Consider the following 15702-nt stretch of genomic DNA (forward strand, 5'->3'; position numbering starts at 1 on the left):
AAATGGAGAAGACCCAGAAAAATAAAATGATTGAAAAAATGTATGCGCCCTTATGTACTGAATCTTGTTTCCTACTTCTTGTATAGTACCTCCATTCCAGTTTTCTTGCTCTCTCCTACTTTTGCCTCTGTGCTTTGCCTTCTGTTTGGAAGTGCCTTTTATTCGCTCTTACACGAATAACTCTTTCTTCTTTTTCAAGGCATCGTGTAGGGCCTAAGCTGACCTTCATGAAACTTCACGGGAGTATTTGATTTCAACGAAATGGTTCTGTCAGATATATCCTCAGCATGTAACCAGTATCATATGATTTCATACTTACTCATTCAGTAATTATTTCATGTAATTATTTTTCTTCCCACTTTATTTAAGTATAAACTTAAATAATGTTCATTGCCTCTGTTGTTTGTTTTGTGCAACATCTAACATTACCAATAAATGTTTAAGGAATTTTTTTTCCTTGATGTTATTAGTTGAAACTTAATCTAGAAAGACTACTTAGTGGCCTGTGGATATCCTTTTTATTCAGTGGCTATCCTTTTTAAACCATCTGAAATAATTACAGATTTTCCTAAATTGATATTTAAATAAGTGTTTTCTTTGTAAGGGGATTACTAAATACTACAGTGAAGTTTTGGCTTGAAAAACAGTACTGTGGGCCACACTTCAGATTTTTATGAGAAGTACATGGAATCAGAATTGCCTTTATTTTTAAGCTGCCATCTACCCCAAAGAAGAATTCTTTCTTTATTAGATATAATAAATGTTCTGTTGGTATCACAAAGTTACAATATATATCTCTGAAGTTCTTTTATTAGGCACATACATATTTAGTATTGTTATGTTTTCATGGTAAACTGACTTTCATCATTATAAAATCTCTAGTAATAATAATATTGTTCTTAAGCCTACTTTGTCTGAAATTAATATGGCCACTCCAACTTCCTTATGATTAATGTTTCTATAGGATGTCTTTTTTGCATCCTTTTGTGAACTTATCTGTATCTTTAAATTTACAAGTATGTCTCTCTTAAATAGCACATGGTTGGTTCTTGCTTTTTTATCCAGTCTGGAAATCTCTGCCATTTAACTGGAGTGTTTAGTGCATTTATAGTTAATGTAAATCAGTTGTATTCTTTGAAGATTGTTTTGCTGTATCAGGGTACCTCTTAGAATAAAGTAATCTGTGCTCTAGAGTAGAATAGCCTGACTCCTAAAGCATGGCCTTTCTAAGAATTCAACTGAACATTCATGTTCAATGAATTTTATCTCCTGGCGGGTTGGAGCTCCCGTATCCCTTAGTTTGTTATGATCCCCAAAATCTGTATTTAGTTTACAGCTCCTGGATAGTTGTTTACTGCCACACTTTGTGGAGTCTTGCTGTGTACAGTACAGCTTACCATTTACCCAAACATTCAAGAAGACACTTGTATTTCTGGACCTGGTTTCTGAAAATTCTCTCCTCTCTAGTATTCTACCTTGCAAAATGCAGTTGCCACAGCGGTGTTAAAATTCTTCTTTCTGTTTTCTCAGCTCAGCACAGCAATTCTGTGTACTCCTCTGTGTACTCTTTGGGTCCCACCTTCCTGGACCATAGTCTGCAATGTTCCTTGAGACAGAAGCTCACCATTATGGGGCTCATGTTTATCTCCCTTCTGTTAGGGATTATAATCCTTTACTTCAGATGTTGTGCAACATCTAAAAACAGTTGTTTCTTTCTTTTTTTTTTTTTTTTTTTTTGGCTGGCATGCAATGGGGCGATCTTGGCTCACTATAACCTCCGCTTCCCAGGTTCAAGCAATTCTCCTGCCTCAGCCTCCCAAGTAGCTGGGACTATAGGCATGTGCCACCACACCCCGCTAATTTTTGTATTTTTTTTTTTTTTTTAGTAGAGACGGCATTTGATCATGCTGGCCAGGATGGTCTCGAACTCCTGACCTCATGATCCACCCACCTCAGCCACCCAAAGTGCTGGGATTACAGGCGTGAGCTACCACACCCAGCCTTATATTTTTTTTAGTTTTTAGTTAGTGATATCAGGAGAGTTAGTCCAGTGTTGGTTGATCCATCATGGCCAGAGCAGAAATCTTATAAAGCATTTCAAGTCATTATTTTTTAGAAATAAAGCTATAGTGGGCACAGTGGCTCACGCCTGAAATCCCAGCACTTCGGGAGGCTGAGGTGGGCAGATCACAAGGTCAAGAGATCGAGACCATCCTGGCCAACATGGTGAAACCCTGTCCTACTAAAAAAATACAAAAATCAGTTGGGCACGGTGGCACGCACCTGTAGTTCCAGTTACTCGGGAGGCTAAGGCAGGAGAATTGCTTGAACCCGGGAAGCGAAGGTTGCAGTGAGACTCTGTCTCAAAAAAAAAAAAAGAAAGAAAGCTATAATACAGAACCATAGACTCTATATGACAGAGAAATAATCTTTTCCAATGCACTTTTTTGGAAGGTGAGAAGGTACACAAACTCAAGTGACTTGTAGTAGATTACACTATGAGTTAGTCATAGTCTATATTTCGGGGTTTTTCCACTATTCTTTTCCCTGTAGTTACCTTATGAAAAATTCTCTTATGTTTGAAACTTAATTTTACACTATCATTAAAAACAATTTTTTAGAACTCTTATAATTTAAGCATCCTCCTCTTTTTCTTATATAAATAGTATTGTTAATCTTGCTGTTAACATAGGCATGAAGAAAGAATCATTTACAAGTATATTTTAGAATAATTGACATGCTGTGGAACTATATAATTCCACATAAAACCTAGAAAAGAAAACAATTCCTTTAATATAATTGGTTTTTTGTTTGTTTTTCCAGTTTATTTTCTTTGCTGTCTAAAAAACACAACAAAGTTCTGGAACAAGCCACACAGTCCTTGAGAGGTTCACTGAGTTCTAATGATGTTCCTCTACCAGATTATGTAAGTAGTTACCTTATTTCATTAATAAAAAATTTTTCTTTTGGCCGGGTACAGTGGCTCACACCTGTAATCCCAGCACTTTGGGAGGCCAAGGCAGACAGATCACTTTGTTAGGAGTTCAAGACCAGCATGGCCAACATGGTGAAACCTTGTCTCTACTAAAAAAAGAAAGATTAGCTGGGTGTGGTGGTGCACACCTGTAGTCCCAGCTACTTGGGAGGCTGAGGCAGGAGAATCACTTGAATCCAGGAAGCAGAGGTTGCAGTGAGCTGAGATCACGCCACTGCACTCCAGCCTGGGAGTCTTACTATGACACTTCTTATATTTTGGAACATGGCTTAGATGAAGACACCAAATATTGTCTTGCTATCAACCACAGGAGAAGTTCATCAAGTTCTAATAAGGACATCCCCAAATCCAGACATCAGCATAGTGGGTTGGTATTTCAAAATTTTATCACAGAACTCTTTAATACTAAGTTTGCAGTGATGATGCATACCAGGCAGCTGCAGAGTTGCCTTGCTTGTTTCCTGTGGTTTGTTTTATTTCTAAATGATTGTCCTAATATGAGACTGTGGGAACAGTACTCAATCCAGATATTAGTCAATGATAAACGAAGATAGCTGTGTGCAGCCACAACCTGACTGGTGCTAGTTTTTTCTCGTGTGTGTGTGTGTGTGTGTGTGTGTGTGTGTGTGTGTGTGTGTGATGTCACAATCTGCTATCCCCTTAAGGTATTAAGTTTAAAATTCCAAAACATTATCTTTTAAGATTTTCCTAAGTTGAATGTTCTAATTTTTAATTGGCATAACAGCTCACTTAATTCTACACTTGCCATACCAGTGATAAGAAAAATATATCTAATAACTGTTTAGAAACCCCAGCTGGGGTCAGGGAGGCATTAAGGATTTATGTTTACTAAAAACTTGAATTTGGGTCATCTGCAAATGTTTTATTATTTATAAGCAATTATTATTTGATTTATATAATATTCCTGTGCCATTTACTCCACAAAAATGTGTTGAATGTGTATAGTTCTGAAGTTCTGAGGTTGCCTTAGTAGCATTCTTCTTTAATCAGAGATCTGTAAAATTGATATTTCTTTGAGGAAATAGGTCACATTCACTGGTATTTGTCAATCATGGAGGTGATTATGCAATGATAGGACAGTTTGAATTTGTAACAGTCCTGTGAATTCTGCTGTTAAAGGGTACAGATTTTAGAGTCACTAATTGACTGTTTTCTTCTTGTATGAAATTTTCACTAAGTAAAAATGAATTTCTTATAGCATCTGTGTCCTAGAAATACTGGGAAAATTCCATTTGGAATCTGTCGTTGACAATTCTTTTTTGTTAACATTTATGTGTATGAGACTTTGTAAAGCACAACATTTTTCAAATGGGTTTATGAACTTGAATTTTGCTGCCTTTTCTCAGAGTTAATTGAAGAGAATGGCTAGCACTGATTCAGTAGGCGAGATGACTGTGAATCAGTCCTGATAGATTCCTGAAAGGTGATTAAACAAACGGCAGTAACCTTAACAATGAGCACGGTCGTATGTTCTTTCATGATAATGTCATGTTTTATTGGTCATTCCCATTGCTCAAAACACTGTTGTATAAGTGATTTACACATTCGAAACCATTTTCTCTTTTACATTAGTCATTAACTGGGAAAATGAACGTGCTCCTTCCTTTTCTTTTGCAGAATTTATACGTAAGTGCCCTTGCCAATAACCACATAAAATTCTGTGGCCTGAGCTAATGCTTTAAACCACTTGTTTGTAAAAGATGAAAAAGGAAAGTGAGAAGGTCTTAATACGGCTGTGGATTCCCAGATGTAACTTTCTATACCAAGACCGAATGAACTGTATTAGCAAAGAGTTTGAATAAGTACTTAAAAATAAGGACATATTTTTCTTCTCACTGTAGTACATAGAGTACTTTCAGTCTACCTAGAGGTTTCTAAGTTTATTAAGAAAATGTGTATCCTCATTATACTGTATAATTCACAAGTCAGTTAAGTAACAACACAGAAAGCAGTTCCAAAAACATTAGTATTAGTACTTTAGTGTAACCATGTTGGTCTGAAGATCTCTGGGGAAACCTGAAACCTTCAAATGAGCCGAGATAATGAGGAAACTGCCCTGGCTGTTTAAGGGGAAATAAAACAAAAATTGTACTCAAACCTGTGGGGAGAGAGAATGCCTCGACAGGGGCAATAAGGGTGTACAAGAAAGCAAGTAGAGTTCCATTGACTTGGCTGTGCTTCAGTGTTTGTATTATCAGAATTACATAAAATGTTATTCAGTGAGTAAAGGGAACAGGAGAGAATTGGTAAAGGAGAATCTTTCAATGGATTTTTTTAAATAAAAATGAACTGAACTTTCAGAGAAGCTTGGTTACATATAACCAAATATAGAACCTGAATATAGAAAATGAAACAAAGATCATAAGTAAAATGATTGCTTTTTAAACTATAACCATGTGAATAAAGTATAACCAATGATGAATATTGTCAGTATCATATAAGCTTTGTTTCTCTAATTCCTAACAATTGTCTTAGCAACTATTTGAGATGAGAAGAATTTAACTTTTATTCTAGTGGCAACCATAAGAAACCAAATTATATTGCCCTGTGGTTATCAGATACCTTTGAATCTTTCTGTAGGACTGACTCTACCATCTAACTCCAAAATTGGAGAGATGGGCTCTCACTATATTGCCTAGGCTGGTCTTGAACTCCTGGCCTCAAGTGATTGTCCTGCCTTCTCCTCCCAAAGTCCTAAGATTACAGGCATGAGCCACTGTGCCCTACAGATAGTTTGCTTCTTAAATTGTAGCTTTCTAAAGAGTAAAAGCCATCCATTTGAAATTTATTTTCATCAAGTCATGATCTCTTATTATTCTATATGGAATCCTAAGATAGTGTTAACCCTGTAATATATCATTGGCTCACTTTTTCACTTGCAAGCTTTTATTTTATTTTATTTTATTTTATTTGAGACTGAGTTTTGCTCTTATTGCCCAGGCTGGAGTCCAATGGCGCAATCTGAGCTCACTGCAACCTCTGCCTCTCAGGTTCAAGCAATTCTCCTGCCTCAGCCTTCTGAGTGGCTGGGATTACAGGCATGCCTGCCTAACTTTGTATTTTTAGAAGAGAGGGGGTTCCTCCATGTTGGTCAGGCTGGACTTGAACTCCCACCCTCAGGTTATCCGCCTGCCTTGGCCTCCCAAAGTGCTGGGATTACAGGCATGAGCCACCATGCCTGGCCAATAGCTTTTATTAATAATCTTTTAGACCTTGTTTACAAACTTTTAAATCTGCTTTCAGATATTTAGTTTCTTCAGAAATGTATTATAGGATATTCTGATCTGATTTTCATATGACAAGAAAATTTAAATTCAGAGATTTCTATTTTCTACCCCATTCTTTTTAGGTTGTTCTATTAAGATTCTGCGTTGGTGTTTACTCTTTAACTTAGATCTCAAATTCATTTGATTCAGTAGTTGATGGATAAGTAATATTGAAAACTATCTTCAGACATTGTTTTATACAATGTTTGTGCCTTTACTGAGCTAGTGTTAAAATGCCCCTCTGTGCACACACATACATGTAAATAATACAAAGATACGCATACATACTCTTTGTATATAATGTTATTAGAATATTCTGTTTTACATTTTTATGGGTACATAGTCAATGTATATATTTGTGGGGTACACAAGACATTTTTATACTCACATACAATGAGTAATAATAACATTAGGGTAAATGGGGTATCCATTTATCCTTTCTTTCCCATTATGCTCTTTTAGTTATTTTAAACATACAGTAAATTACTGTTAGCTGTAATCACCCTATTGTGCTAGTATCAAATACTCGATCTTTTTTTTTTTTTTTTTTTTTTTTTGAGACGGAGTTTCGCTCTTGTTACCCAGGCTGGAGTGCAATGGCGTGATCTCGGCTCACCGCAACCAACCTCCGCCTCCTGGGTTCAGGCAATTCTCCTGCCTCAGCCTCCCAAGTAGCTGGGATTACAGGCACACGCCACCATGCCCAGCTAATTTTTTTTTTTTTTTTTTTTTTTTTTAGTAGAGACAGGGTTTCACCATGTTGACCAGGATGGTCTTGATCTCTTGACCTCGTGATCCACCCGCCTCGGCCTCCCAAAGTGCTGGGATTACAGGCTTGAGCCACCGCGCCCGGCCTACTCAATCTTATTTATTCTATCCAACTATATTTTGTTTACTCATTAACCATCCCCTCCCTGCCCTAACTGCCCTTCCCTGCCTCTGGTAACCTTCCTTGTTAAGTGAAACAGGCCAGGTGAAGAAAGACAAACATCACACATTCTTCCTTACTTGTGAGAGCTAAAAATTAATACAACTGACCTCATGAAGATAGAGAGTAGAATAATGGTATTAGTTCTTGGTGGAAATGTCCCTTAAAGATTTTTCTGGAAGATGTAGACACTGGGGTAGATAATTTAACATTTATGTAACATGGGAACAGTTATCTTAGATATGCTGCCATATCCAAGAAGTTTGAAATGCTGAAATGTGTTACTCCTAAAACAGCTCCTTTCACATGTTGTCACTTTTGACAATTGCTTTTGGGGATCGGCTTTTCATGTGTTTATTCCAGTGATGACAACAGCAATCAGAATATTATTAAACTTCTGTTTTACATTACTTTACCATGGTGTAAGAGGTCAAAGTGAAGAAGGCATGGTACCTACTTACCAGCATAGTTAAAACAAATGCATAACTAAAATACAATTCAAAAGATAACAGATTTTATAAAAGCTATATAACCAAACTTGTGGGAATGTCAGAAGAGAGAGAGAGTGAGAGAGAACAACTTTTAGGAAGAAGGGGAGCTGTTGTGGCAGTCTTCATTGAAAGGAGCTGAAATTTGAGCTGGGTTGTATTTTTAAAAGGAGACATTCAGGCAGGAAAACATCCCAGGTGTTATGCTTCTTCCACAAGGGCATGAGAGTGAAAAATGATCATACATCACAAATCACTGTCACTGAGTTGTTTGTATCCAGCACAGTGTCTGGTATATAATAGGTGTTCAATAATTATTTGTACCCCTCACTCATATTATATACAAGAACTAACTCAAAATGAACCATAGACCACCTAAAGGTAAAAGCTAACATTATAAAACTTTTAGAAGAAAATATGATTAAACCTTCATGACTTTGGGTTAGGCAAAGACTTCTTAGATGACACCAAAAACTCAAATGACAACAGAAAAATAGTTAAATTAGACCTTATCAAAATTTAAAACTTTGTGTTTTGAAGGATGCACAAAGAAAGTGATAAGACAATCCACAGAATGGGAGAGGATATTTTCAAATAATCTATTTGATAAAGAACTAATATCTATATAAAGAGCTCAATAATAAAAAGATAAATAGCAGAATTTTTAAATGGACAAAAATTATATTTTGTGAACTGGTTCTGTGGCTTGTGACCTGTGTGGCCTTGAGCAGGTAGTTTTGCCTCACCGGGTCTCAGGTACCTTGTCTGTACTATGATGGCCAGAACCAAAAAGACAGATAATAACGAGAACTGAACACCTGGAGTTCTTGTGAGGATTAAATGAATGAGTCAATGTAGGATTCTTGGCACGAAGCAAGTGCTTGATAAAGTTAGCTATTAGTTATGCCATGCTGCCCATGTGTAGGAGAGACAGTCTGGGACCACCTGCATTAGTTCAGAAGATGAAACTGTCTCTGCGTTCTTTAGTGCAGAAAGAGCTTCCTGCAAGAGGTGGAGTGGTGTGATATTAGATGGAGAGGTAGGGATCACAATAGCCAGTCACTGACTATAGGTGAGCAGCAATATCAGGAGGATTTTTTAATCTGTCTGGGAACATCTGGGTAGTTATTTGACATCACAGGGTGTACCTGAACCCCAGAGATGGACTCCTCCTTCCCAGGGTGCTTCCTGAGCTTGGAATTGCCAGGGCTTGGTATGTCCTGAAGCCCCAGAAATCAGCCAAACCGGAGTGACCACCAAGAACAAAGAAATGGGGATCATGTTGGCAGGCTTCCGGTCAACCAGCTACCTTTCCTGAATGCCAGTCATGTGCTGAGCACCCCAATAGGCTTTAGGTGAGGCAGAGACTGGCTGATGTTCCACCAAAAACATTTCCTCTCCCTGACTATACAGCAAAGCATCATTTTCCAGCTTCCCTGCATCTAGCAGGGGGCCATATGACTAGCTCTAGTCAGTGGAATGTAGGTAGAAATGCTGTCATCCAGGCTGGAGTGCAATGGCACAGTCTCAACTCACTGCAGCCTCTAATCCTGGGTTCAAGCAATTCTCCTGCCTCAGACCCCTGAGTAGCTGAGACTACAGGCATGCACCACCACACCCTGCTAATTTTTATATTTTTAATAGAGACAGGGTCTCATCATGTTGCCCAGGCTGGTCTCAAACTCCTGACCTCAGGTGATCCACCCACCTCAGTCCCCCAGAGTTATGGGATTACAGGCATGAGCCACTGCACCTGGCCATTTTTTGTTCATTGTTTTTTCAGTGTGTGTCTGTGTGTGTCTGTCTGTGTGTGTGTGTGTGTGTGTGTGTGTGTGTGTGTGTGTGTCTTCCACACTTCTCTTCCTTCATCAGTTGTTAGCTAGTTGCAGGAGACCCAGTGGGAGATTCCAAGGTCCCACAGGATGACATTGCCTGGATCACTGGATCCTCTCATGGAAGGCCAACTGAACACCCTGTTCAACTGGGATGCAAGTTAGCAATAAAATTTTTAATACATTTTTTTAAATGGGAAAAGTCCTAATAGACATTTTTCCAAAGAAGATATAAAAAGTGGCCAATTAGCACATCAAAGGATACTCAACATCATTGACCATTAAGAAAATGCAGATCAAAACCATAAGATACTGCTTCACACATCTATTTTGATGACCAGAATAAAAAAGGCAGATAATAACAAGTGTTGGTGAAGATGTGGAGAAATTAGAATCCTTACGTACTGCTCATGGGAATGTTAAACGGTGCAGCCATTTTATTTCATCAGTAATTAAACAGAATTATATGATGGAGAAATTTCATTTCTAAATTTACATACAAATGAAGACATATGTCCACCTGAAAATGTGACTGTTCATAGAACCATTATTTGTGATAGCCAAAAATGGAAACAGCCAAAATGTCCATCAGCAGACACATGGATAAATAAAACGTAGTATATCCATACCATGTGAGATACTACTCAACTATGAAAAGGAGTTAAACACTAATGTATTTTTTATCCTGGATGAACTTTGGAAACATCAGGCTAAGTGAAAGAAGCCAATAACAAGGCCATTTATTGTTTGAGCCCATGTATATGGAATGTCCAGAATAGGCAAATCTTACAGAGGTAGACAGTAGATGCCTTAGGGCTGGAGTGTGAGGCAGAATGGGGTGTGCCTACTAATGGGCACCAAGTTTATTTTGGGAGATGATGATATGTTTTAAAATTAGGCTGTGGTGATGTTTGCACAACTCTGTGAATATACCAAAAACCATTCAATGATACACTTTAGATTGTTGTATGGTGTATGAATTGTATCTTGATGAAGCCATTGAAAAAAGTAGTGTTTTGAGCAGTGGGGGAAAAGAGAGCTATTTGTTGGGTGTGTGTACTAGCAGATCGAGAACAGCTTGGCTAGCTAGCATTTGGAACAAAGGTGAATGTAGGAAAATAAATTTTATACTTTGAAATAATTAATATTTTAAGAAGGCAAAATATGTTTCTTAAGTGATTTGACTTTAGAAACTGCAAAAGTCAGCTAGATATGCAGTTACACTAAGGTGTGTATATCCCTCAGCCTTGTTTAAGAACAAAAAATAGAAATAAGCAAAATATCCATCAATAAGGGATTTATTCAATAAAGTATAAATTCATCCAGTGCAGTATTCTACAGCTGTTTTTTAGGTGAATTCAATCTCCATGGGTTTATATGAAAAGATACCCATGATATATAAACCAGTAAGAAAAATATTTTATAGCATATAGGTTATATGTACATGTATGCTTGAAAATATGCATTAAAATTTTCAATAATGCACAAGAAACTATTGAATAATGGTTACTTGTGGGGAGTCAGACTGAAGAATCTCAAAGAAAAATAACATACTTTTTACTTTATATTCTTCTTTATAAATGTAGATCTTGAATTTCTGTCAAGTATACATGCAACTTGCTTTCTCTCCCTCCCTTCCTCCATTACGATAATTTTAGACTTACAGAGACATTTTAATGAATTTCCGACTGGGCACAGTGGTTCATGCCTGTAATCCTGGCACTTTGGGAGGCCAAGGTAGATGGATCACCTCAGATCAGGAGTTTGAGATCAGCCTGACCAACATGGTGAAACCCCATCTCCACTAAAAATACAAAAATTAGCCAGGCATGGTGGGAGGCACCTGTAATCCCAGCTACTCGGGAGGCTGAGACAGGAGAATTGCTTGAACCCAGGAGGCAGAGGTAGCAGTAAGCCGAGATCATGCCATTTTACTCCAGCCTGGGTGACAAGAGGGAAACTCCATTCAAAATGAAGGATTTAACATTGGAACAATACTGTTAACTTTAATAAAAGTCTCATTCAGCTTTTACAGTTTTAACATTAGTACCTCTCTTCTTTTCTGGGAGCCAACCCAGGATCCCATATTAAATTTCCTTGTCATGTCTCCTATGTCTTTCTTGTCTTTTATGACCTCAGTACTTCTAAAGATTATTAGTCAGTTATTTCACGGAATATCTCCCAATTTGGATTTGGCTGATGTTTTCTCATGGTAAGATTGAGGTTGTGCATTATTGACAAAGATTGGGAAAAGGTGAGCCCTTCTCAATGCATCATACCAGGAAATACATTGTATTACTGGTGAGGTTTCCCTTGACCATATTGCTAAAGTGAGGTATGCCAAGGTTTTTTACTGTAAACTTGTTATTTTTCTCTTTGTAATGACTGTATGTTCTGGGGAGATACTTTGAGACTATGCCAACATCCTGTTTTTGCTTACAAATTTTTCTACAAATTTTGGAATTCACTGATGGATCTTGCCTGCAGCATATATCGCTGCTTTACTAGTGATTTTCTATTTTTCTCATTCCTTCTGCCATTATTAGTAGAATTCTATAAGGAAGAGTTGTCACTTCTCCCCAGTATATTATTCGGTTACTTATTTCTATCACTTTAGACACATGGATCCTTATTTTATTCTGTGTGTTATAACCAATACTGTTATTATCATGTTGCTCACATTGTTCCAGCTTTGACCATTGGGAGCTTTCATGTTGTGTCCTCTGCCCTATCTTTTTTTGAGACCTTCAAAGTGCCCCAGTTCATCATGCATTTTCTCTGCCCCAGCCCTGGAATCAACCAGTTCTCCAGGAGGATCACAAAATTTGGGTCAATATATTTATATTTATTTTCAGATTGAAGAAACTGTGTAAAACAGTTAGAGCCAAACCCTGTGGATAAGGTTAGTGAACATCCCTGGCACAACTGCTTTGACTTAAATGAATTCCAAGTCCCACATTGATCAGATCCCAGTAACTTTCTTCTTTAGTGCAATCAATTTTTCCCCAGGCATATGAGTCATAATAAATAAAAATTTTGTATTTTGGAGTGTACATGATTTACTGTATGTATACATTGTGAAACGATTACCACAATTAATTAACACATCTGCCACCTCACATAGTTACCATTTGGTGTGATGAGAACACTTATGATCTACTCTCTTAGCAAATATCACACATACAATACAGTATTATTAACTACAGTCACCATACTGCACACTGGGCTCACAGAACTTCCTCATCTTATCTAACTGAAAGTTTGTACCCTGTAACCAGCATCTCCTTTCCTCTACCCCCTGCTAACCACTGTTCTGCTCTGATTCTATGATTTTGATTTTTTTAGATTTCACATCTAAGTGAGATGGCACAGTATTTGCCTTTTTGTCTCTGTCTCATTTACTTAGCATAATGTTCTCCAGGTTTATCCATGTTGTTGCAAATGATAGGATCTCCTTATTTATGACTGAATGATATTCCATTGTGGATATACACCATGTTTTCTTTCTCCATGTATCTGTCAGCAAGCTCTTAGGTTGTCTTCATATCTTAGCTATAGTTAATAATGCTGAAATGAAAAAAAAATAATAATGCTGAAATGAATACAGGAGTGCAAATACAGATATCTCATTTCCTTTGGATATATACCCAGAAGTGGGATTGCTATATCATAGGATCATTCTATTTTTAATTATTTGAGGAACCTTCTGCTGCTTTTCATAATGGCTGTACCAACACAATTGATTTTAAAATTCAAGTAAAGTCTTTAGCCAGTAAGCAAACTCCTCAGCCTCCAACCCCACCACATTTTTCCTCATTAAAAACCAGGCCTGACTTTGACATAGTAAAACCAATTTTCATGGTTGTGTTATAACTTGGCTAGGACCTGAGAGTTCCAAAAATGTTGTGAGAGTGATTCTAAGGACAATATTGAGTTGAAGGGCTCCCCCTTTTTTTTAAAAAAACAAAAACAAAACCTTCCTTCATTTTTAAACTGAAGGATTGAGGGAAGCACTATTGCCTTTTCTTACTCCTGAAGAGGAAAGTTGTTCTGTCCATTCTTATGGAATATGGTAGAATATTCTTTTTAAGGACTTTTATTAAAAATTTATTAAAAATACTTAAGTAACTTTTATGTTCCTTCCTCTCTCTAGCTTATAAAAAGATATAGGATGTGTTTGCATTGAAATCTGGCAATGATTAATTAACCTTCTAAGTGAAGTTTGAAGAATTAAGAAGAAATAACCCATGCATATTCAGTAGTAGTGTGTGATAGATTTATAAAAACCAGTGATCACAGTTTCTTTCCTCGTCTTTCCATTCCAGTGAAAAGTTTTTACTTACTGCTGCACGGAGCTAATATAAAAACACCTTTTCCTGAAATATTTTTAAATTTCCTTTTACTTTTTTGAGAAATCTTTAATTTTCTGTTCACTCACATCTTGATTGTTTTTCCTTCCCTTTCTCCCTTTCTGCCTGTTCATAGTTCCTAATAGGAAGAAAAGAAGTCTCCTCTTTGGAATTTTCTTTGATTTATCCTTGATTTACATGGCAAATGGAAAGCAGCTGTCTATTTAAGCATCTAATTCTTGAAACCATAGTTCCCTCAAGCGTCATCTGGAAATAATGTAGCTTGTAAAACAAAGCTAAGAAGAAAAGGCAATGTTTGTTTTATGTGGGATGAATTATTTCTGTTGGGGTCCTTTAATTCAGCTATTATGAGGGTTATTAAAAAGCAGTATTACAAAAGAGGCTTAAATGAAAAGAATTTTTTAAGCTGGTATCTTATTATTACAGTTGATTATAGTCAAAGCTACAAATGTTTTATAAATGGCACTTTATTTGAGTTTCTCTAAATAAGACCCCCAAAACCAGTAATTTTATTCATTGTATGAGTGGAAATTCAACCCTTTCCTTGGTTGATTTAATTTCTGAAAACAAATTGTATTCAAGAATTCAGCTCTGCTTGTTTTTCTGGAAATTTCACAGATTTCTGACAAATTCATGAGAAGAATCCTTACAGGAATACTTGAGAATCACTTTATAAATGCAGAGAATGAGCATTAAAAGCATCAGATTTTATCTAGACTTAAGGTATTTTTAGAAAATTCACTGAACACTAGATAAAGTTAAGGCTTCAACTGTTTCTTAATTTGTTTATAAATTATATGAGTTTCTGAGATAGAAATTTGGAGTTCTTGGCAATGGGAAGTGGTATACTTTGGGAAGCAGAAAGTCCAGTAAGTTTGTGCTTTGATGGTTGTTAGAGGCCATTCCGTGATTGGAGTGTATTGATTTTCTTGATTTATTTGTTAATACAACAAAGCAGTTATTTTTGGATAGTTGACATTTCAGAGCTAAATATTCAGTCCTTAAATATACTTGGAATCACAGAAATGGAATTATTCAGCATGTTTGTTTAATAATCAGTAGGGCAGTCCTGTTTAATTATTTTCACACATTTGAGTCACCTGTAATCACTCCCCTACTCTCTTCTATGATCTTAAATTTGTATCATGCTTGATGTCATGAAGAACATTGTGGCTCAGAAACATATCTTTTGTCCTTTTATAGGCAGTGCTAGCCAGTCAGTCTAGTTGCTGAATGAATAATCCATCCTCTGTAGGACTGTGTTTTAAGCCTGTGTTAGTCGGCTCAAGATGCCGTAACAAAATATAGACTGGGTGGTTTAACAACAGGAATCTACTTCCTCACAGTTCATGAGGCAGAAAGTCCAAGATGGAGCGTCAGCACAGTTGGGTTCTGGTGAGGCCCCTCTTCCTGGTTTCCAGACAGCCACCTTCTCAACGTGTGCTCAGATGACCTTTTGTTCACGTCTGTGTTAGCAGAGAGACCAAGAGCAAGCTCTCTTGTGTCTTTTGCTATAAGGGTACTAATGTCATCAGACTCAGCTATGCCCTTATCACCTACTTACTTCCCAAACACCCCCTCTCCAAATATCATTACATTGGGGGTTAGGCCTTCAGCATGTGAATTTGAGTGGGAACACATTCAGTCTGTAACAAAGCCTGAACTGTACTGAGCCCTTAATAATCAGATATACTCTCTCTTAAGAAGTTTTATACTGGTTAATGAATTCCATTTAGACTAACTCTTGTTCCATTAGTAGTATTGCTTTAAACCTCTATGTGAAATAACTCATTAACCAATTC

The 15702-nt window shown here is 37.0% G+C and overlaps 1 protein-coding gene across 4 annotated transcripts in view; it reads left to right on the forward strand.

Moving 5' to 3' along the window:
* DYM (dymeclin) overlaps positions 1–15702 on the forward strand; it is a 439715-nt gene that overhangs the window by 302893 nt on the left and 121120 nt on the right. For all 4 annotated transcript variants that reach the window (XM_010336841.3, XM_074383488.1, XM_010336842.3 and 1 more), the window contains one exon: positions 2824–2926. In XM_010336841.3, the coding sequence (XP_010335143.2) occupies positions 2824–2926 (103 nt within the window). The remainder of the gene's footprint in view (positions 1–2823; positions 2927–15702) is intronic.

Source organism: Saimiri boliviensis, chromosome 13 (genome assembly GCF_048565385.1).
Source record: "Saimiri boliviensis isolate mSaiBol1 chromosome 13, mSaiBol1.pri, whole genome shotgun sequence".
Classification (NCBI taxonomy): domain Eukaryota; kingdom Metazoa; phylum Chordata; class Mammalia; order Primates; family Cebidae; genus Saimiri; species Saimiri boliviensis.